A 22,861-nucleotide genomic window follows, 5' to 3' on the forward strand; every position below is an offset into this window, starting at 1 on the left:
TGTGTGTGTATGGGGAATGTGAATCCATCACCTGGGCTTCGTTTGAGGTGCAGATGCAAGAATGACCATTTAACTATACACTTAAGCCGCTTTAATTTTGCAACTGAAGCATTTTTTTTTCATTTTTGCTGAAGCAAACCCTGCCCCTGAACCTCCCTCAGTAATTGCAGTTTTGACGGTGCCCTCAACCTGTCATTTCCTACGCCCCTGATTAACCTCTCCCCGACCAGCAGCTTTAGAAAGTTCCGACATCCCAAAACTGCAACCGCGCACCAAAAATTAAGTTATTTACGCACCTCCGTAGAGCTAATTACACACAATCACACTCGGGTAACAAGTGACCACCGCAACCCCACGCTTCCCGCTCGCCCTTCCCCGCAGGTTGAAACGGCGGGCTGCCGCCGGCACCGCCCCGCTCCCGTCACTTCGCCTGATTGACGCTCCTCTCACCCATTCAGAGCTCAAGCTGCCGGCTGGGTGCGGGACTATTGGCCGAGGAGGTAGCGGGGGGTGGGCGCAGCGCTGGGGTAGAAGCAGTGGGTGCGGTAGCTCCCGCTATCTGTTGGTGCTGCGGGGCGCGGCGTGGTGGTTCTCCGCGGGGTGACCTCTCCGGCTCTGCCTTCTCGCTTCTAGCGAGCAACAGCCCCGTTCTTCTTGCTCTCCGCGCCTGCTTTCTCTCCGCGCCGCCCTTCCTGCCTTGGGGGGTCGCCTAAAACCTTGCAAAATGGCTGACGGCCGGGACGACGCCTCGGATCAGCTGAAGCAGTGGCGCAGCCAGCGGGGCTCGCAGGTACCCGCCAAGGCTCCGCGGGGCGGGCGTTGCGCGCCCCCGGCGCACGGCGAGGCCTGAGGCGCTGCCCCGCTCGGCACCCAGCCCGTTCCCGCTCTCCGTCCGGTCCGGCCGGCTGGGCGGTAACGGTCCGGTCCGCTGCGGAGGGGACGGCGGAGGAACGAGGGGCCCGCGGGCGGGGGTTGCCGCCCTTACGGGGGGAACTGAGGGGTGCGGTGAGCCCCGGTGTCGGAGGGTGCGGAGCCCGAGGAGGAGGAGGGGGATTCCTCCGGCCTGACCTGAGATAAATCAGCCGGGAGGGAGCAGGGCTCGGTGGCGGGGAGGCCGCGCTCGGCTTCTCCCGCGGGGCAAGGGGCGGAGGGCGAGGTGTCCGGTATCGCGGAGCTCTCGGCTCGGTGCCGTGCCCGGGGAGAGCGAGGGACGGAGCGGCTGGCGGCTGCCAGCTGGCACGGCTGCCTCGGCAGCTCCGCCGTGTCCACAGCCTCTCCTCTGGGACAGGAATGGGGCTTGTCTGCGCCCAAGCTGGCAGGTCCTGGGACAGAGGTTATTGGTTTTTTTTTCTATCTCAAATCAAATATTCACTTTTTCAATCCTGCTGTCGCATGGATAGAACCCAGTAAAGACGTGACTAGGGAATAGGACGAAAGATAAAGGTGCGTTCAGCAGTGTCTGGAGACTTGTTTACCAGGTTGAAGTGAATTGGGGCAAATGACAGACTGCAATCATAATATGTAATCAGGAGCATGGCACTCGGTCTTCTGAAGGTGTGGAATATATCCCAGAATATTTGTGTAAACGTATAAATACTGCAAGAGTTGATTTCCCTTCAAATCACTGTCTCAGTTTCTACTATTTATTTTCTGACAGAAATATGTATTTGGCATTAAATGCTTTTTCTGCTGTTCATACTAAGCTGCAGTCTTACGAGACACAAGTGGATGCCTCGGTTCCCCCTGATTGTAGTTGTTAAGTCATCTTGACTTTATTTTTTCCCCCCTTTATTCTATAAGGTACTGTATGAAAACTACCTTCCAGTGATGAAGTATGACTTTGTCACATTCTAGCATGTTTCATAACACTTTACTTCTGTGGACATCGGCTTTTCTGTAACAAAGCAGTATTTGAATACAGGCTGAGGTTAATTTAAAGGTTGGGAGGCAACCCAAAGTGCGTGTTGCATAAGGAGTCATGAGACCTTGAGATAGCAAGTAGGGAGGACTTATTAGAATTTTAAAGTGACTTTTATAAGGTGCAGAGTATCAGTAATGCCTGGAAGTATGTACTTTGATGTATCGTTTACAACAGCTATGACTAAAATTCTCCTGGCTTTATTACCCTTCTTTTTTTCTGTCGTGGCAGATTAGTGCTGTAATGAAATACACACGCAGATTTGAAAGTTTGTGTCTTTCAAGGTCTTGTGTGTGTGTGGCTACCAACCATAGGAAAATATAGGCATCAAACAAACTTGAGACGATAAGTAGTATGTGAATTCTTTTTAAAACTACTGTAGGTATTTTCCCCTCTCCCTTCACACTGGTGGAACTTATTTTGTGTGCCTAACATATCCTGAAACTAAAGTGAGTGTATCCTACCATTTGGAAAAAAAAAAGTTTGTACTTCTAATGTGAATGCTAGAAAGAAAGTTTGCCTGCACAAAAGAGACTGTACGGCCACGAAGCTGTTAAATTTTTTTGATAGGAGTTTAGCTACTACTTCTAGTAGTCTTAAATGTTAGCATTATAGAAGTGAGTTTTAGACAACAGTGTAGCCTGTTGTTTTGAGAAGGGCTGTGTTACCTCTCCAAACTTTTATTCTTTGTTGCATGCATCATTTGCAACTAATATGCAAGGGTTTTTTCTGTCCTTGAGGTAATCACACTAAAGGTATTATAAAGTCATAGGTGAGTCAAAAACCCTTACCCTCCTTAAGGGTAAGGATACACTTTTTTTTTTTTTATATTCTGTCTCTTACCAGGCTCTTCCAAGGGCTTTGTAGAGGAGAAGGTCGTAGGTGTAGGTGTATTCATTTTAGTCCTACCACTGCATGGTTAAACCTACTGGGCTGCTTAGAATTTATGAAGAGCTCTAGGATAAACGGGGCTGTAATTCAACATGACTTTTGTGTTTGTCAACGGGCTGAGTGAAACTTGGTTGCTGCTTCAAGATGACATGAGTATTAGTGACTACAAAGTCACTGTGTGGACTGGAGGGTTAAGAGCTGTGTCTCATGTGTAAAAAAAAAAAAAAAAATAAAAAAATAAAAAAAATAAAAATTCCTAGAATCCAGTCCCCGAGTTTGCTTTTCTTAGAGCTATAGCAGTCAGAAGTCATAAATGGTGATGAAGCTGTACACAAGGTTTTTGTGTCACTTAGAGTGAGGATGAAGTGGAAGTCTCTGTGTATAAAACATGTAGGAAGGATGGAAATGTCTGTAATGAATGACAACACAAGGAGGTTGGAGAGGAAAAAGCAGAAGCTTAGGATGCCATTGGTAGGATCTGTTCTTTTTCATCATATTACAGTGAGCTTGCTTGTCTTAAATGAATATAACAAGGTCATCAATATATATAAAAAAAAAAAAGAATTTATGATTAGGAAAACCAATACATTGGGTTTTATCTGTGGGAAACTTGAAGCTTTTAATCAGCAAAACTAATGAATATAAAATAAAAATATTGCTGGTGCTGGAAACTGAATTTAAAAAAAAAAAAAAAGTTGTTCTCCCTAAGCAAACTCTGAAAAAATTTACTGCCCAGAAAGTTCAATTAAAAATGCTGTGATGTGTGAGCATTTTATAGTCTCGTCTTCTGCAGACTGTACTGCGTTTTAGGAAAAGATTCTTCAAAGCAGAGGCTTAGAATGGGTGTTAAGATGGGTTACTTGTAGCTTTCATACCTCATACAGAAAATACATCAGGATAATGAGCTGATAATGTAATTACATTAATTTGTGCTGGGTGAATATCTTGAAGTAGAATATTTTACATTTACCGGACTGAATCATGGAATGGGTGAATGAGGTTTTTCCTGAAGTTCCTTGGATGTGGCAGTGTCTTTCTAGTTGCTTTAATATATGAAATGAAATTCTAATTAAAAAAGTTAATTTGCAATTTAAGTAATTTCTAGTTTAAGAAGCATGCCTGTCTAAGGGTGCTAAATTATATGGGGTCTGTGTGTTAGGATATCATTTTAAGAAGTTGAACTCTTAGACTGACTCAGAATGGGAGAACTTCCCATGCGGTCTGACTAGGTGAGTGCTCAAAGTGAGCAGTGAAATAGTTTCCTTTGGCTCATTTAAAACAGCGAAATATAAGGTAGGAAGCATGTGATACATAAGCAGTGGAAGAAGGACTGAGAACAGTTTCTGCTCTTGCATGTTTCCCTTGACAAACTATAGGTAATGTTGTGATTTGAGGAGATTTTTTTGACTTAAGAGTGCTTTAAATAAAGTAAAGAGGTAACCTTCCTGTAAGCTGCTGAACATCGAGTTCCTGTTTGTAACCAGATAATACATCATCTTTTTTTTAATGGTTAGTACGAATTTCAGTGTAGGTTAGGATTTCAAGCATACTTAAGGAGTTGAATTTATGCTTATAGCTTTGTGCTAATGAAGTGGTGAATGAAGAATAAAGAACCTAGATATTTTGGGAGCTCAAGCCAGCTAGAGTAGTAGGTGTTGCATGTTAGTAAGAACACACTGGAAACGCAGTTATCCTGTCAAATGCCTTTCATGTGGTTATTCATGTACCTGAGTTAAACAGAGGTGTATGTTTTTTCCTTTTTTGCTTTGTGCTGACTCCTAAGTCTTCTATAAACATCACCCTGGCTCGTAACAGTAAATGTGCTCCAGGAAAAACTGACACGTGCAACCATCAGGTCTCTGGAGCTGATGTACCTTTTTTGCTACATTTTTTACAGTACCTGGTAAAGTAGGACTGTCGCCTTAGAGGAGCATATTACCCCTTATGTGATGCAGATAAAGTCTCTTCTGCTGCCTTTTTTTTTTCTTAAGAAAGTGGGAGTACATTCACTTATAGTGCTGCTGAGTTCCAACAGATGTTTCTTGAAGTTGTTTTGGGGCGGTTGTTTTCTTCAGGTACAGAGTGACTCCGACTATACACAAGATGCTGCAGCTCTTAGTGCCCTACGAGAACGATTACCTTAGACTTGGAGGATTCCTCAGGTGCTCTTGCTCATGTTAGTTCCCATAGCTCTTCCAGACCAACAGTAATCTTGTGTATCCCCTTTTAGTCTTTATGTTGTGTGACTGTAGCTCTTTCCTTATGCCTCCATCCCTCTATTGACATTACCTTCGTACTTTCCTTTCTCCCTTATTAGTTTCCAGCAGCTATTCCTTTTCTAGCTCGCTCTCTTCCTATTCCCTGTTGAGATGGGGGGCAAACTGAATCTCAAGTCATGTTTTAAGGTTGACACTTCATATTTTTCTTGAAGCAAGATATATAATCTTAAGAAGTAATATTTCTGAACCATGGATCATACATGACTCGAACTCTCTTTTCTTAAATAGCCACAGCCACAGTACTGTGATGATGTAGTTAGCCATGTGTATTTTCTATAACTAGTTCCAGAATCTTATGGCATTTTGCTCTTTACTTGTTAATATGTCCTGTGACACGTAACGGTTGAAGAGGCATGCATGTTGGGTGCCTTAAATATAGAGAGTTTTTAACTTCTGGTGTTATAATATTGACTGTCTCTCGCTTTCAGAAACCAGATGTCTTGACCACTGCTTCTGGGAACCCCGTAGGGGATAAGCTTAACATTCTGACAGTTGGGCCGCGTGGACCTCTTCTTGTTCAAGATGTTGTCTTCACGGATGAGATGGCTCATTTTGACAGAGAGAGGATTCCTGAAAGAGTTGTGCACGCAAAAGGGGCAGGTATGTTTAAAAACCCATACTTTTTCCTCTGTCTAGAATTAGATTTTAAAAAGCTTTTGCGTTACCATGTAGATTGTGACAGATAAATTGCATTGTATTGTCTATAATTTAGTATTATATATTATTATAAATAATTATATCTCAACGGCAGTGGTAAGGCCTGGTTTAGAACAACTTAAAGCACCGAAAAACACTTTAAAAAAAAAAGTGAAAAAATGTCGTTATAGCCCTTAGATATTTTTTTTTAACTGTATTTACTGTAATCTCTGCTTCATCTGTCTGTTCCTCCATAGTACCCATTCTTCTGGAAGGGAAGACTTACCCTTCTCTATTTTAATGTCTGTTTGCATGTTATTTGGTGGAGATTCTTGTCTTTGTCATCTGATGTATCTGCCAAAGCAAGATAATGGTCAGATATTTAAATTAAAAAAACCTAAACCAACTCATTTTAAAACTTGTTATTGATTTTAGTAGGGCAGAACTGGCATCTGTGATTTCTTTATTATATGTTATCCTAGAAGAAGATGATGATGACTGAATTTTATTAGAATGTGAATGTACGTGGGAAAAATTCCTCTGTGGGGGCGGGAAGAAATTTGTTGCTTCATCCAGCTCACAGGTGGACCAAAAATTCTGTAATGCATGTCTGGATTAAAGAAATACCTGTCATGCTCTAAGATAAATATACAAATCTTGGCAGAAGAGCATCCAAAAAGCTACTGTTTGTTATTTTGCACAGTAGAAATTAAATCTATCTTGCTTCTGGGAACTGTTAACAATCGGTTAAGGAGGGGAGAGTCAGCACCGTGCAAATAGTAGTTTGTTTTAAGTAAATGTCACTTTGTGAGAATAAATTGAGTGGTTTAGTGCGTAGACACAAGCTCTGTTTAAATGGGTGTATTTCCATGTTTTCTTTTGGTTTAAAATTGTATGTTGGACTGGAATGGAATAACAGATACGTTGTGTGTGGAAGGGAGGTATGGAGAGCTAATATTCTGAAACGTTTTTTTCAGGAGCCTTTGGCTACTTTGAAGTCACACATGATATTACCAAGTATTGTAAGGCAAAAGTGTTTGAACACATTGGGAAAAGAACTCCGATTGCTCTGCGATTCTCCACTGTTGGTAAGGCTCTGAAGTTACTGTGTATCTTCTTACCTGTGTACCTAGTTACACAGCTAGCAATGTTTGCATTACTTTCTGCCAACCAATTCCTCTTCTGTTAATTTCATTTAAACTGTAAGACCTTAAGCGGCTTCTGCATCTTTTTGCAAGAGCTTGCTTGCTCTCTGGAATGTGAGAGAAGGGATAGTCTGAGCTATTTTTTTGTTCCAATGGAAAGCTTGCTTTGTTTCTGTATGGGTCATGATCAACATTTGCACATTGCAGTTTAAGACTTGGTATTTAAATAAATGCTGTAGGAATGTTTTGGGGATAAATGTTTATTCTTTGCCTACTACTTACTTTACAGCAGTCTTCCGTAAATAAACTTATTTCTTGGAGAGCTGAATGCGTAAACTGGCAAAATCATAAATGCTATTAGTTAAAACATACATTATAATCAATGTCTTGTCTCATAGAAAAATGATCTTTCAAAAGTGTATGTTTCTACTCTATCTGTATTTAAAGGAAATCCTAGTGAGTATTCAGTTCTGGAAGTAGTATTGGAGAGCAAATAGTACTCAAACAAGGTTCAAGGAGCTGCTTGTTTTGGCCTACTGTTTTTTCCCCTGTGTCACCAAAGCTTTGAGTGTCATGGAACATTCTGCAGGGGAAAGACGTGCGGCTGAGTTTGATCTGTGGACTGTGTGCTGAAGTGGTTTGTTGAATCCTTACCTTTCCTTTCCATGCTCTGTTTAAACATGTTTCTTCCTAGCTGTTCTGGAGTACACTATTTTATTTTTAATGAGGGAATGAGTGTCTCTGTTATTTCATCATGATGTTCAGCATTAGCTGTTGCTGACTACTTCTGGAACGCTTTTGCTGAGGTATTGTGGTAGGCACTTCTGCTCTGCTATAAAGTCACCCATTGAAAGGACTGCTTTGGATAAAGCAGGAGGGGAATTAAGAGTTGCAACTCTTCTGTAACAAGTTCCCTTTTTATTAGGCACGCTATTTAGATTGCTACCTTCCACATGAGAGCTTTCACACTGGGATCTGATGCACAGAAACTAATGTGTTTTTAGCCAATTCAGCGTTATAATCTGGTGTTGTCTCTGTTAGTGATAATACAAATTCCACTCTTAATCTGTTCAAGTGGATATACTTGTTTTTCCTTTCTTTTAACTGTGGCCCAAATGCTTGGGTGCGTGTTTCTCCATACTTTGGAAACTCCCAGTGCCTGAAGTATTGAGGAAAATATGCCCAAAATTCCTTGGTGTAGAAAAGACTTAAATTAATAAACTCTGCACTTCTAGGGTTTTATAGCGTATTATCAAGATCTATGTTTTTGTGCTTACAATTTGTATGCATTTCCTATCATAACACTTCTGGATGCTCCTGTGTTTCTTCAAGCGGGAGAATCTGGATCAGCTGATACAGTTCGTGACCCTCGAGGCTTTGCAATGAAATTCTACACAGAAGAGGGTAACTGGGATCTTGTGGGAAATAACACCCCAATCTTCTTTATTCGGGATGCAATGTTGGTGAGTAAGCACAAAAGACGAGGGTACTTTGTGAAAGGGTCCAGAAGTTCTTTCATATTTTGTTCTTGCTTCACTGAGAGGTAAAAGCTGTTGTTTTGACATGCTTAAACTTTGTTGCTTGTTAGATACATTTAAACAAAACCTTTTAAAACTTGAAAAGGTGTTATTAAAAAAAATTAAATTCAAGAACTAGTACTTGATTATTTATGTGTTTTCTTACCACAAATAGCACACACGTGTAGTTGTTTGCTAGTGCATATGCCACAGCAGAATGGCCAGCAAATAAGTACATTATTGTATTTTAACTTTAGATCTGGTTAGTTTCACTGGTGTTCAAATTAGTTGTTTAATTCTGTAGACGTTTTTCTTTTCCATCTGAGGCTACTTAAAGACTTTAAAAGCTTGCAAATTCTTTTTATTAAATCTGATTTTTTTTTTTTGTCTTTTAGTGTAAGTTTAACAGCACTTTGTAAGTAGAGGGGCTTTTCTTGGGTGGAGGAGTTCTGCATAGATATTTTATAGTATCTCTATATTCATTTAGGAGTCAGATGCTCAGTAAAGTTCACATATACAAATTTGGAAAGATTTACCTCTCACTTTATTGGTCACAAAATGAAAGCATTCTTTAGCTTTGAACAGCCTGTTTATCCTAATGGTAGATGTTGCACTTTAATTTTACTGGTCTGTGAATGAATTTGATTGCAGAAGAGTTATGACAACAGAAGATTTTTATTTTTTATTTAATTTTTTTTTGTGATCTTACAACTTTGTCTTATATTTCAGTGTGCTCTTCCCTTCACAATTAAGTGTATAAAAAAAACATTGTCTTGTTTTGTACCAGTAGTTGTATAGTGTACCCAATATAATTTGGAGATGTTACAGAATATTTTATTTTTTCCCCCCCCTTCCTTCCTCCATCCTCTACTGCTGGACAAAATAGTTTCCGTCCTTCATCCATAGCCAAAAGAGGAACCCTCAGACCCATTTGAAGGATCCAGACATGATGTGGGACTTCTGGAGTCTTCGCCCGGAGTCTTTGCATCAAGTAAGGTTCTCCTTTGACTTTATTTCATATGATTAAGAAAATGATGCTATGGCAGCGTATTTTTAACCGCCTTTCTTCCATGTCTTATCTAGAATCCTACATAATGTTCTAGAAACACTAAAGGCAAAAGGCCTCCAATAACTTTTAAGGCTATTAATACATGTATCTAGCTTTGCCTTTTTTCTTCTAATGAGTCTATGAACTGGGTGGGATTCTTTGGTTTTCATAATCATACTTCGTATAGGGATGAAGGGAAAGTTGCTAGGTTTAATAATAAAGCAGTGGAGATACTGGAGAACAGTAAAATGCTATCACCTAAGTTTATTTAAAGCTGTATGTTTTGTAGCACATTAGGTCGACTCCAGAAATGACTAGAGTTCGTAGTGCGTTTTAATTATTCTAAAATGTATTTGTATCTAAGAATGTTATGCAAAAAAGGTAATATAAAATTATCTTTGCAGTTGTATTTTTTTTTTAAAGAAAATAGATTCCTACAGAAGCCTTCCAGTGATTACTAATTGGAATGAGATGTACCACAGGCATTGCTTGTGACCATAAACCTGAAGAAAAGCGGCATTTTTAATATGTTTGTGTGGTGGTTTGCTTACTGCTTGAAGACTTAGAAGAACTAGTTGTTAAGGACTTAAGTTTTCAGATTTTGTCTCTAACCTGGAAGAAATTCTTATTTGTATTTGTAATTTAAATTATCCGTGCTTACCTGCTTGTGCTTACAGGGGAAATCATAAAATTATCACTAGGTTAATGTCTTGTACTTCACCGGATATTTCATGTGGGCATGAAACTTCACGTAGGTTTAATTCACAATTGTTCTTTGTGCAAAACCAAAACAGTCTTGAAATATTTCATTGCCACTGTCAAACTAGAAATTCCTCAGGGAATTCGTAACATCAAGATAGCTTCCAGTGGTGCAGATTAATGCAATAAACGAACTTTGTCTCAAATGGTCACTTTATCCCTGATCTGGTGAGTCCGTTAATATTGTTTGATCCTTCTCTTTAGGTGTCTTTCTTGTTCAGTGACCGTGGTATTCCCGATGGTTATCGCCATATGAATGGATATGGATCGCATACTTTTAAACTGGTTAATGCTAATGGAAGAGCGGTTTATTGCAAATTCCATGCTAAGGTATGGATATTTTTTGTTCTAGTTATCTATTGGGAATATACATCGTATTGGATAAAAACCAGTTTAAGCAGGTTGTCTAAAAATGTTCAGTGACTTTTCAAGTTTAATTAAGAAAAGACTTGTTTGATTGAGTCTATGTACAAACAAGTGAGTGTGGTTTTTGTATCGGTTGCATGCCTTTCACGAATATGACAAACATCGTTGTTCCTGGTATGACACAGTAGCTCTCTATTAGACTATTAAAAACTCTTCTTTGGGGAAGAACTCTTCTTTTGGTCTCATGTTCTTGGAGAAATCAGTTTACTTGCATGGTGAGCTCGGAGCATCCAACTCAGCTTATTGCATTTTAGCCTCGTATCAATAAGCATTTTGGCTGTGAAGCTGTGCAAGAGCTTCCTGTCAGACTCCCTCACTGTCATTCAGTGTAGATTCAAGAGTCCTATAGCCCTTTGTAAATATGTTTAATTCAGTGTGTGACACGTTCCTCTGTCATATTCATGACTATGCAGTAGTTTGGATTCAACAAGTGCTTCTTCAAGTAAAAGTTCTCTCAATCTGGACCTGGTTTTTCTTTCCATTTATCTTCTGGATATGAGCTGCATTGATCTAGTATTCTTAAGATGGCCTCGACTCTATGCCAAAATATAACCAGTCTGTTTCCAGGAGCCCTGCAGCTGAAGCTCACAGAACTTCCATGCTTCTGTGAGCAAGCAGTCTCTAGCATGTCTCGCTCGAAAACAACTTCCCTTCAAAGTTTTAAAGACAATACAGCTTCAAACCTTCTTAGGCTTTAGTGGAAGCTGGGCATCTACTTTTGAAGCAAGACTTCGGAAACTGTTACGTTAGACTAAGAGGGCTTGTACAGCAGCTTCTTGAGTTGTCAAAAGCTTATTAAAATTAGGTTTTAGTTAGTGCTAAAGATGCCACAGAAATAGGGATGAAGGGGTGGGAAACTGAGATTCATGTGGAATCCAGACCTTTCAGCCCTGAGGACTGCAACTGTTCTATCATTTTTGTTGGCTTGGGGTCTGTAGGAAGAGGTGAGATGATGGGACAGTGAAAGAGCACTGCGGCCTGTAAGGAGAGAGGGCAAGTATCTTTACTTGATGTGCGGCAGCGTGTAATATCTTCATGTTTGATGAAGATATTCTGTGGTATAACACTACATATTTAGTTCACTTCTATGAGAGAACTAATTTTTAGCTGGAAGGCAGCTGTTGAATGTACTGTTATTCTGGACTCAAATTGTTGGAGACTGGGAGATGGACAATCGTGTTCTTGGATTCCAAGTCTTGTTAAACTACATTCTTATTAATGATTTTGGTAGTACTTTCTGCATGCTGTAACTGATGCTACTGTTATTGCTTTTAGACTGACCAGGGCATCAAAAATCTTCCTGTTGAAGAAGCAGAAAGATTGGCTTCTGCTGATCCTGATTATGGAATACGTGATCTTTACAATGCCATTGCCAAGGGGGACTATCCATCGTGGTCTTTCTACATTCAAGTTATGACGTTTGAAGAAGCAGAGAGGTTTCCATTTAATCCTTTTGATTTAACTAAGGTATCTCTGATACTGTTGTGAATATTCAGTTTCAAATAGTTCAAGAAAGGTCATGAGATCAAAATGTAGTAAATTTCAGAACTGAGCTTGTCCATAAAAAAGTGTAACAGTTTCCGTGGAGTAGTACTGGTTTCTTGCTAGTCTTTGTCAATAAAATTAGTCTGTCCTTTCTATTCCTCCCTTCTATTTTAAGTGTACTCTTTATTATATAGTCATGATGAGTCAGAAATTCCGGAGATGAAATTATATAGATGTTATATCTGATGTTACTCTTCCTCAGTGAAATATGGATAGGGCTTAATTCCAGGCCTGTAGATGACAACTGCACTGCGTTTCCAAAGTGTGATCTCGGATTATGTAGTCACGCCCTGAGCTCACTAGTTTTAAGTGGTGTTAACGATGTCACTTCTGATTGTTGGTCTCATTTTTTTGTCAGACTCATCATTCGTTGGAACAGCAATTGGATGTTGAAAGATACTAACATAAACTTGTATTTTTTTTCTCTATTCTTGCTCTCCCAAAATGGTTAAAGACTTATGAATTTGAAAGTACAGGCTAAGATGGCAAAGAAAAGGCTAGTTAAGCTGGTTGCATTTTGAAGTAGCTGAAAACAATCATGCTGCCAGTTCCACCTACAATATTGCATTCCTAGGCACTTTTTCAAGTGCCTGTGGGTATTTCATTTAAGTATTCAAGTGCTGAAATTATACTGGGGTGATGAAATAAGTTGCATGAATACTCAATTAATTGCAAAAGACTTCTTAAAATAAGACATTTCTCAAAATGCTGGTTAGCAAAAAAAAAATTTCTTCTTAATCAAGACTTTACTAGGCAGCATTTGCCTGATTTGTTATTCAAGAAGCATGATACTGTAATAATGATGATTTTAATGTGTGTGTTGTGTCCTGTAGGTTTGGCCGCATGGTGACTACCCTCTCATCCCTGTGGGAAAGCTTGTCTTGAACAGGAATCCCGTCAATTACTTTGCAGAGGTCGAACAGATGGCGTATGATCCCAGCAACATGCCACCTGGTATTGAAGCTAGCCCTGATAAAATGCTGCAGGTAAACACAAGGCACGGAAGACTTTTCCTGAAGAGCATTACATTTCCTTTGCAGTTTATGAAAGTGTTCCTGTTGCTGTTTGTGTAGCAGCAGTAAAATAAACCGACAGATGGAAAGCAACTGATTTACTGATTTTTTTTTTTTGTTGTAGTTTTTAAATGATCACCATTGAATGTGCTCATCTAAAATGTAAATGCAAAGAGAATAGGAAAGAATAGGAGTAGAAAATCTAGAATTCAGAGGGCATCTGCAACAACTGTCGAAGTTGATGTGGAAATCTATCAGTCTGACAAGAAGTACGGAATAAAACCATAGCAGCAATGCGCATTTATCCGTGGTTTTAGACTATATCTTAGAGTTATAAACTCTTATGAGTGTGAGAGGTGGACTTCAAATACTCTAAAGTACAGGTATAACTAATCCTGATACAAACCCCAAGACTGCTCTTTAGAAGTAGTATTAGACTTCTTACAGGTCGACATATCTGACAGGGCTGGCTGCAGTAGACTACTGTCTGCAGAGTCATGGATGTTTGCACGTTATACTTTTCAGATTAAAGCTAGATTTTGTTTCAAATGACATTAATGGAAACAAGAAGATATTTTGGCAATTATAACTGGATAAACTCTTGAACAGTCATGCAGTTCTGCTCCCACAAACTCTGCGGTCAGAATCCATCTGTTGTGTCGCCTTTCAGGTGTCACTAGAACTGCTTCAGATTCAGTTCACTAAATAAGTAAGGGACTACCATATTTCAGATGTAATCCATTTTTAAATCTAAGGTTGAAAATATGTAGGAAAACATTAATTATTCTTTAGTAATATTTAGCACTGTTGTAGTCATTTTTGTCTCTACGTGTGTAACCATTTTCCTGCTTCGGAATAGATTTAGCGTTCTGAAATTGGTAGGAAATGCCCAATCTAAATAAATGTAACTGAACCTGCTGTTCTTCTCTGGATTCCAGCAAATTTACTTTGTGGCTGGGAGTCACTTTGGACATAATTTGAAGTATATCAAGAATATGTATGCAAAGGAAACAGTCTTCTCCCTTTTACTACTTAATGTACAATACTCTGAATCTATTTCAGCAAGTGGTAGTTAATGTGCATCATAAATGTTTTAGGGTCGTCTTTTCGCATATCCTGACACTCACAGACACCGTCTGGGCCCTAACTATCTACAAATTCCTGTGAACTGCCCCTTCAGAACTCGCGTGGCCAATTACCAGAGGGACGGACCGATGTGCGTTTCTGACAACCAAGGTAGTAATGAAAATAAATATCGTAGTACTTACGTATGTACTATGGAATTCTGTTCACAAGGGATTTAAGATACTTGCTAAACAGATCATTTTATTGAATATTATGTATTAATTATAATGTGAGAAATGCTGCTTTTTTCTCCTCAACCATTCAGTGTCTCTTGTGACTTTTCTCCCGACTCAAACTTAACACTGTTTAACATCCTGAGCTTCAGACTTCCCGGTCTATCTGGGTTTTTTTGGGTTTTTTTTTGGTGGTGGTGGTTTTTTTTTTTTTTTTTTGCTTTTATGTGGAAACTGTTCCTTACCTCTCATAATCTTTGTCAACCTTTTAGTACCTTTCCTTGTATTACTAGATCTTTTTTGAGATTAGATGGCCTTTAAAGGTCCCTTCCAACCAAAACTATTCTATGATTCTGTGATTAGTGGGCCTCGCCTACAGTTGTTACAAATCCACTGTGTGCTCTTTTCTGTAAACTGCCTTAAATTTGCCCATGTGCCATTCCTAATACTCTCTTTGACTCATCACTCATCAGCAATCAAAAAGTAATTTGTTTCAAACTATCCAAATGAATTCAGGATCTATTTTCTGATAGGTAACGGCATATTTTAGAACCCAAGCTTGTGCATGTATGAAGGTGCATGTGTTTCTGTTCCCCATGTGATTTACATGGAAAATAAAATTGTTTTCAGAAAAGCACTTTTCATTCACTGTTATGGTATCGTGAGATCACATGTGAGTATAAGTAGCCAACTTTGATTTTGACTGAGTTACAGTTTGCAGAGGCTAAGCTGTCAATTTATTACTTGCTCCCTTTTCAGGTACCTTTATGAATGTGTTGAATCATCCTCACACAGGTCTTTGAGGAGGATCTGCCTGATTAATTCTTGTTAATACAAAATTGACCTTTTTTCTTCTGTTTCCTATGTTCTTGACATGGTGCTAACTGACAAGATACTGACTTTTATCCGTTGTCCCCTATTTGAAGTATCTTAATGAAAGCATTTTTAAATTTGAGTGTTGCCTTCATCACTTATTTGTGTATCCACTGTATGGCTCGTGTCAATCTTGTACGAGTAGTGAGAATCAAAACTTTGCTGTAAAACATAAGCATGCTTGTGTAGATTAGAGTAAAAGAAGCATGTAGATGTTCTTTATACAACTTCAGCCTTGTGTGAAGTAGCTGATACTCTCTTAACTAGAAGTGTTTTTCCGTTCAGTATATAACTTCTACTTGAACAAAGAGACTAATTTTTAATTTTGTAAACAACGAGGGGGCAAAAAAAAAGGAGAGTGTCTTTTTGGATCCTGAAAAGTAGAGGAAAAGAGAAGAAATATCCATGAGAAATGGTTTCACAGAAGCTAATTACTGCCTCTTTGTTTCTACTCCTAGGCAAAAATCTATTCTAAAAAATAGAGTTGGCCTAAATGTCTCTGAGAAATTTGTATTTGCCTTTTTTAAATTTAAAAACTTAACTTTCATGTACTCAGTTCACTTTGTTAAACTGCTTTGCTTTCTGATTTCCAAGAGATTGCAAAAGGCAAGAGTGTAAATGCCGAGACTAGAGCTTTAACTTTGCCACTATTCATTTGTTCTGTCAGTGTTTGCCCACTAGTGACTGTTTTACATCTGAGAGTAAACAAGGATATACTTAAGCTGTGCCTTGTGCCAGAAACACTCTGTTCCTCTGGGCTGTGAGTTCTAATAATTGCTGAGGGAGGAGAGGGAAATATTTGGAAATCAAGAACTCCTGTCCAGGAGCAGATAATAAGTTTGTTTTTATGCAGTTTTGTAAGTTTATTGTGTGTTTAAAATAACCCCCCTACATAGTTAGCGTTAGTAGTACTTCAGATATCAGCTGAAAGTGTATTTTTATGCTGCCTTGGACTAAAACTTTAAATGACTTCCATGACTTTGTCTATTAAAATTTTGAGCAGTGTTGTGAAAGTGGCCAGACCTCCTTATTTCTGAAACAAATCAGTTTTTCCCTGAAAAAGCTATTGAAATTCTGTTTGTAACAAGTGCTGTTAAGTACTGACTTGAAGACACAGCTCCTAATGTCCAGCTGTATGTTGGCAGAAAAATGCTGACAGCTGTTTTTAATAAAGTGAGTCATAACTGGGTAATTGATTGAGGTTCTTCTAGGCAAAGAACACTTTTCTATCTTCTGACTTCACCTGAGAGAGCTGGCATCTTGATTGTTTTGTCTTGGGGGGACTTTGCTTGTTTTTTAGGGGGCGCCCCGAACTATTATCCAAATAGTTTTACTGGTCCAGAAGATCAGCCCATTGTGAAGGAGAGCCGCATGTCTGTTTCGGGAGACGTGCAGCGCTTCAATAGTGCAAATGAAGATAATGTGACTCAGGTATGATGTATGAAAAAACTTTATATTGCTTATTACACGAGATGAATTTATAGGATGAGCTTAGAGAATACTAATAAGAATTATTCAGACATGGCTCCTCTCTAAAGCATCTGCGCCAACCTGAAGTTCAGCTGTTGTGAGAGCTTGGAAGATCTCCACACAGCTTAATTTCATGAGTAACTGAATTTCATTAATTGAATAAGCAACTCTTTCTGTTTCTGGCTTGAAATAAGAGTTGTTAGCAAGTTTGGGGGGGGGGGGGGGGGGGAGGAACCAAAGAAAACCCCCACACAAATTGGTTGCCTTTTGAGTATTTTAAGTGTTGCCTGACTAGTAAGTGGAAACTATTATTTTTTTGGAGTAATAATAAATCTAAAAGTCTAGTAAGTGTTATCGGCGACTGCAGGAAGAATGACTTGCTTTCAGGAATTTCAAAATAAAAAAAACTTTGCTTTTAATCATAAGGTGCGACAATTCTATACCAAAGTGCTGAAGGAGGATGAACGCCAGAGGCTGTGTAAAAACATTGCTGATCATCTTAAAGATGCGCAACTCTTCATTCAGAAGAGAGCTGTAAGTGAAATATTTGGGTTTTAACCTTTGCTCTTTATTCCACCTTTTCTTACAGTCTAGTAACTTTGTCAAAATGGCGATATGCTTATGGAAAGGAAGATCAGGAATTCTTCTCTGAGAAGGCAACTTCTGTATTTTTCTTAGGCAGGAATTATCAATACAGAACACTTAAATATGTGCTTATTTACATGATATAACATAAGTAACGTATGACATGTTACAGTAAGTTTTCCCCGATGAGAAGAATGGGATTGATGTTGAACATCACGGATGTAATTGCGTGTTTAGCTTGGTATTTCAAAAATCATGACTGCCAGTGTAATGTTTCGCTCTAAACAAGGAAAAGGCAGTGAGGGCCAGAGAGGGATTGGATCTTTATCCTTCGTGGTGGAACTTTGTTTAATCAGGAAAGAGCTGTATGTGAGGTAATAGAAGTAGTGTTTGAAGATCTTCATAGCTCCTTTCTGTCTGGTCAGAATTAAACTTTTAGAAAAGTTTTCATCCTCCTTTTCTTCCTTATGATATATGCTGCTCGTAGACCACAGAGCAGAAAGTGTGTTAAAGAATACATTGGAAGTGGAGGGAAAAATTCTTGTTGCTTTTTCTGTTCTGTCTTCCTGTTTAGGTGAAAAACTTCACTGATGTTCATCCTGACTACGGTGCCCGCATCCAGGCTTTGCTGGACAAATACAATGCTGATAGTGGGAAAAAGGTACGCTAATGATTTCTGTAGTTGAATTTTGACTGGCTATGAATTACCTTTAGCTTCTTTTGTAAATCTGACAAAGTGAGAAATTGGTCTTAACTCCCATTTGGATTAAATGGCAGAAATCAATGCATGTAGAATGACAAAATGAGGAAACATCACTCTAATTGCATTTAACTCTAATAAGTTTTAATTAAATGTTGATTAACTAATGATGTACAATTACTTTGTTTCAGTTGGGCTTTTGTAAGGCTTCTGGAAGATAACTCTGCACCATACCCAATGTGTTCATGTTGATTCTTGAGACCAAATGATTAGCCACTCTTTGTAATGGTAACAAACAATGGTAACACTTCCACAAGCCTTTCCTGGCCTCAGTGCTTGCTACACAGAGTAACAAAACTGTTGCTTCAAGTACTCATTTTTTTCCTGAAGTTCCCTTGGCTACTTTTAATGGTACTTGCTCTGAATATTTCTCTTGTATTATTTTTAGGATGTAATTAGGACATATACACAGTCCGCATCTTCTGTGTCTGCCAAAGAAAGATCCAACTTGTAAAGCGTGCTGCGGAGATTTACTCTATGAGTTTTGCGTCCTTATAACTGCAAGACAACGGGTTGAAGACGTTGATGAATGTAGCAGATTTCCGCACAAATGCAGAAGTGTTTTACAGGCTTGATTTATTAAGCTTTCAGGTGCCTGTATCTGTATTGGAAACTAGATAACACAAGCTTACAATTCTAGTGCCTTTCAACACCAGTGCTTAAATGATGAAGTTTAATCTCAGTATGTGTGTATTTTATTCCTAATACATACTTTAAGATAATTTCTGCTTACTAATGGTTGGTTATAACTGACCTAAGAGAGGATATTTTCTTATTACGTACACTTTACAACTAAACTGATTACATTTTATAATCCCTTTGAAGGAGAAATAATTATTTCTAATCTGTAGGAATTTAAATAGGAAAACACTAATTTTCCAAGTGTCTGAGAAATTAACCTCCAAATGAATTAATATTTTTCTGTTGGCCAAATTCAAGCTCATGCATTTTCAAAACTATTATAGAATCCTAGAATGGTTAGGGTTGGAAGGGACCTTCAAAGGTCATCTGTTCCAACCCATTCCTGATAGTTCCTGAAATTCTGTTATTTTACTGCCGTAATCTGACGTTGCTATCTATTGATCAAGCTGGAGCTAGTTTTCAGAGTTAGACTTTACTTGAAGTGGCATGTTTGTATGAATGTGGGTATCTATAGCTAGATATATATGTAAAACCTGATTTTAGCCATGTTGTAATGTTGCCTAGTGTTTGCAGTTTAGGTAATCATTGCAAAAGATTTTTGAACCGTTTGGACTGAAAAGGTGTCGTCATTATTCCTTAGATCCAAAGGAATTTCTTTAGCTTAGTAATATTTTTGTCTTTGATTTTGGGATATAATCTTTAATCAGGAGTTACTAACTGGTGCAAAATGAAAGTGTTTCTATTTGAGAACTTAGACCAATAGTATAATGATAATTATGGAATTTCTGGACTTAACCTTGGTTGGATCTGGGTAGTGGTCACCTAAGAAGCACGTTGTCTGCATCTGAATGTTTTACTGCACAAGCAGACAACAAAACCAAGGTTTAAACTATTGTTTTAAGAAGGCCAAAACACCACCTGGTGTTTTTTCTTCGATAATTACTTGGAAAGTGTTACCCATTTATGGGCTAATTAGTGCCAAATTGACTGGAGTTTTGAATAAAAATCTGTCATACCCGTTGCACATTCAACTTAGTCCTAAAAGACCAAAAGAGTTTCAGAAGTGTGCTCACAATTCACCATGCATCTGAATTCTTAGCAAATTGTAATGATTCTCTGCCTGTTACTTCTACCTCTTCCCTTGCCAAAGAGAGAGATCCGTCCATATGTGTAATTAGTCCACATCCTCGTTGCACAGCATTATCCTTTGTTTGAAACATTTGCTTTCCTTGTTTGCCTCCTGATGTTGCCTCATTAGTATTTGGACTGGAAAAAGCATGAATGATGATACAAGGGGTTTCAGAGCCCAGCTACTAGCTTTTAACTCAAGCAAATGTTATACAAATTTCGAAATATCAGGGTTTTTTTTAATATTCGGTGCATTTGTGGATCTGTCTTGGATTGTATTTTCAATAGGAGTATTTCCTGATTTGGCATTTAAGTGTGAATTGACATTCCAAGAAGTGATGGCAGATAGATAAAGAAGAGTAGATACCAAGTGCTGTCCTTTAAATTGTAGAAAGCTGCTACTTCTCCAGCTCACTTATCTACTAACCCATTGTGAAAAATTAGCTGTGCTATTGATGCAGTAAAATAATATGAACTGGTAGCCTACTCTTTCCTGGGATTCAGTTGGATTTTTACCTGATTAGGCAGGTGGGAGCTGAAAGAGCTGTGTGAATGGGTGGGAATATTTCTTGCTGGAACATAGAATCCTAATGAGTTTTGGAAAAGAATAAGCAAGGCTTAATCTTCAGTTTTGGTTGTGTCTTCAAAATGGAACTGTATTGTCTTTCTCTTCTATTTCTGAAATAAAACTGAATTTGAGAATCTCTTGGCAATATGTTCTATCTTTTCTCTGCGAATGTTTTCAAATAGTTTATTTCAATCTACGAAGTTCATATCTTCATCTGCTTTTTGGAGATTGTGCAGAAGCTGTTGAAATTCTGGGTAACAGGTATCTATTTCAGAACGTAGTTATTTGGCCTGCGCATGCCCTGACTGCCAGCAAAAGCCTTGGACTCAAGGCTAATGCTTGGAATTCACGTGTAGGGGCCAAGCACTAAATTGTGCTCAGCTACAATATGTGAAATAACTCGTTGGGAACCTTCTCTTTAGTTTCCGAAGCCTTCAGAAAATGGCACGCTGCTTGTGTCTGTGGTACAGCAGTGCCTCTGCTTGTGTATACCATATGAAGGGGAAAAAAAGTTGCTTCCTGCTTTACTGTGCGTTTTGTTGATGATGCCGAAGAACCTTTTGTTATGTTTGATCTAAAAGTTTTGGTGTCAATTTGCACAATTGTCACAAGGTTTGTCTAGTTTTTCATCACGATTCACTTAGTTTTTAGTGAAGGACAGCTCTTAATAGCTTAACGGAGTGTGTAGAGTTGAAATACAGCACTTGAAGTGTCTCAAAGTCAGAAAAGAAAATCAAGCACTAGGGAAACATCTTGTGCAGTAATGTTGAGAAGACAAAGAATGGGCTGGGTGGGTGGTACGTACCTTCTGCAGTTACCTTTGGTTTGAAAACTCACCATTTCAGTGTAGTTGTGCTTAGAAGACTGACCTATGTTCTGTGCTGCTAAACTGACCATGGCAGGTATTATACGGTAAAACTGCTTTTTCAAAAGGCACTGAGGGGGTTAACACTGGAAGAACAATAATGCTATTTCATCAAATAAACAAGATGATGATAAATCCGTGTACAGCTACTTTCTGTGAGAAGAAAAGGACAAAAAGACTGTTTACATGACATGTCACAATGTCACTTCTGTTTTGACTTTGTGTTCTGCTTAAGTCAAATCAAATATTCCTTTGGCAGGTTGCTGCAGTACAATTTTCAGTTCGGTAAAGGAGCATTGCTCAACACTTTCCTGTTACTGTTTAATTTTAGATACACTTCTGTAACAGTGGAGTTAAGAATGAATTTGAGACTTATGTTTTGGAAATTACAGCTTCTCCCAGAGTACCTCTCATAAGCCCTTCCCCTTTATTCCTAGGTTGTTTTTCCTTTTCCAAGATACTTGGACTTGAGTAGCCAGAAGCAGCAGCAGGTTCTAGAGTCTCAGCGGACATTTGTTGAAGTGAGCTGTGCCAGGAGATGACTGAGTGTATGGAGGTGCTAAATCTTCTCCAGGGGTAAAAAGGGTGAGGTTGGTGTGCATCAGATAGTTATCCCTTTATGTTGGAAAAAGTAAGCTCTGAATTCCTTTCCTGAACCCAGCTAGCTCATTGCCTGCTGAAAGCCACTGGTGGAAATTGTCTACTAAGCAGTGCGTAGGTATCCATGGCTTTAGCATCTGTTAAATTAATTACATTGATTTGCCAAATAACAGTACACACTTGTTACTCACCTTGGAGGAACAGGCTGTTTGTTCTCTATTTGAAGACCTGATATGTGGACTCTCACAGGCATGTGAGACCACTTTCTCACAAAATTATACAAAGCCAGAGTCTTTCCTAATACCACAGGAGGGGGTGGTTGAGGTCTGTGAAGGTTCAGGGCTGTCTTAAGCCTGTTAACCCACACGTCATGTGCGAGTGCCCAAGTACAATTTCAGTTTGGGCTATGTTAATCTTTCTTTTTAAACCATTTCATTTTTATCTGCAAGTTAAATCTTAATTTGGTAAGAAGGAATGTGAAGGAATGTCTGCTTTCTTACTAAGTTATGGGCATGAGTTTGTGATGCTAAGAAGGTAACTGTATTGATAGCACTGCAAACTGTAGTAGATGTAAAACAGGTAAGCACTTCAAAGTTCATCTCTAGTGTACGGGTTGCTATGGTTGGAAGTAGCAGGCTCCATGATTGGTGTTAGTTTTGAGACCCTAAACGGCTTCACCTAAAAGTTTGTCATGAGGAAACTTTCCTCAATGATGCATATAGATGGGACTTCACTAGGACGTTAAGCCTCCTTTAAAAAAAAAAAATCTAACTTTAACTGTCTTGAGTGCCTTTTAACATCACAAAAAAAAAAAACCAAAACAAAACCAAAATCTAAAACGTTTGAACACTTAGTCATGAAATATGCGTTCACTATGTCATGACAGGGCTTTGTA

The 22,861-nt window shown here is 38.8% G+C and overlaps 1 protein-coding gene across 1 annotated transcript; it reads left to right on the forward strand.

The window, feature by feature from the left end:
* Nucleotides 1-539: 539 nt before the first annotated feature.
* Nucleotides 540-20,635, forward strand: CAT (catalase). Its single transcript, XM_086749172.1, has 13 exons — nt 540-790; nt 5,517-5,688; nt 6,702-6,812; nt 8,202-8,332; nt 9,273-9,377; nt 10,398-10,523; nt 11,895-12,086; nt 12,998-13,150; nt 14,275-14,413; nt 16,649-16,779; nt 17,245-17,352; nt 17,978-18,064; nt 18,552-20,635. Exons 1-13 carry the CDS (start codon nt 725-727, stop codon nt 18,615-18,617), a joined length of 1,587 nt encoding a protein of 528 aa, XP_086605298.1. The 5' UTR covers nt 540-724; the 3' UTR covers nt 18,618-20,635.
* Nucleotides 20,636-22,861: the final 2,226 nt, after the last annotated feature.

Source organism: Chlamydotis macqueenii, chromosome 5 (genome assembly GCF_036417535.1).
Source record: "Chlamydotis macqueenii isolate bChlMac1 chromosome 5, bChlMac1.mat, whole genome shotgun sequence".
Taxonomy (NCBI): Eukaryota; Metazoa; Chordata; class Aves; order Otidiformes; family Otididae; genus Chlamydotis; species Chlamydotis macqueenii.